At 61.9% G+C, this 391-nt stretch overlaps 1 protein-coding gene across 1 annotated transcript in view; it reads left to right on the top strand.

Annotated features, from left to right (window-relative positions):
- The window catches only part of PLXDC1 (plexin domain containing 1), a gene marked incomplete at its 3' end in the record, with an annotated part of 25,885 nt that extends 25,760 nt beyond the window's left edge, over window positions 1-125 (top strand). The window contains 2 exon segments of the mRNA XM_014450340.2: window positions 5-48; window positions 50-125. Coding sequence (XP_014305826.2) covers window positions 5-48; window positions 50-125 — 120 coding nt within the window.
- Between the last annotated feature and the right edge of the window lie 266 nt (window positions 126-391).

Genomic DNA, 391 nt, shown 5'->3' with positions numbered 1-391 from the left:
CAAGCCTGCCTGCAGCATCGAAGCTGCGACGCCTGCGTGTCCTCCGAACCTGACCTTCAACTGCAGCTGGTGCCACGTCCTCCAGAAGTTGTGCCGGACTGTCCTCCGGTCCCCGCGGGCAGCCTGTGAGAGGGGCAGAGGGAGCATGGCCGGCTCCTCGCCTCAGGCCTCATTGCCAAGGTGATGGGTCTCTGGCTAGTCCACTCTGACCCTGAGGTCAAGAAGGTCACAGGAATGAGCTTCTCCCTGAGGCTTGTGACCAATTAAGGTGCCTGTGTGGCAGGGTCCCTGTGATGACATTGGGCTCCTAGAAATCCCAGCTCCTGCCGCCCCCTCCTCACACCTGGAAAGGGTTGGTTGGTCCTAGGGCAGGGCTTCTCCGAGAGGCCTG

This window comes from Myotis lucifugus, unplaced genomic scaffold (genome assembly GCF_000147115.1).
Source record: "Myotis lucifugus unplaced genomic scaffold, Myoluc2.0 scaffold_2044, whole genome shotgun sequence".
In the NCBI taxonomy this organism is placed as follows: Eukaryota; Metazoa; Chordata; class Mammalia; order Chiroptera; family Vespertilionidae; genus Myotis; species Myotis lucifugus.
This window is presented reverse-complemented; position numbering and strand designations above follow the sequence as displayed.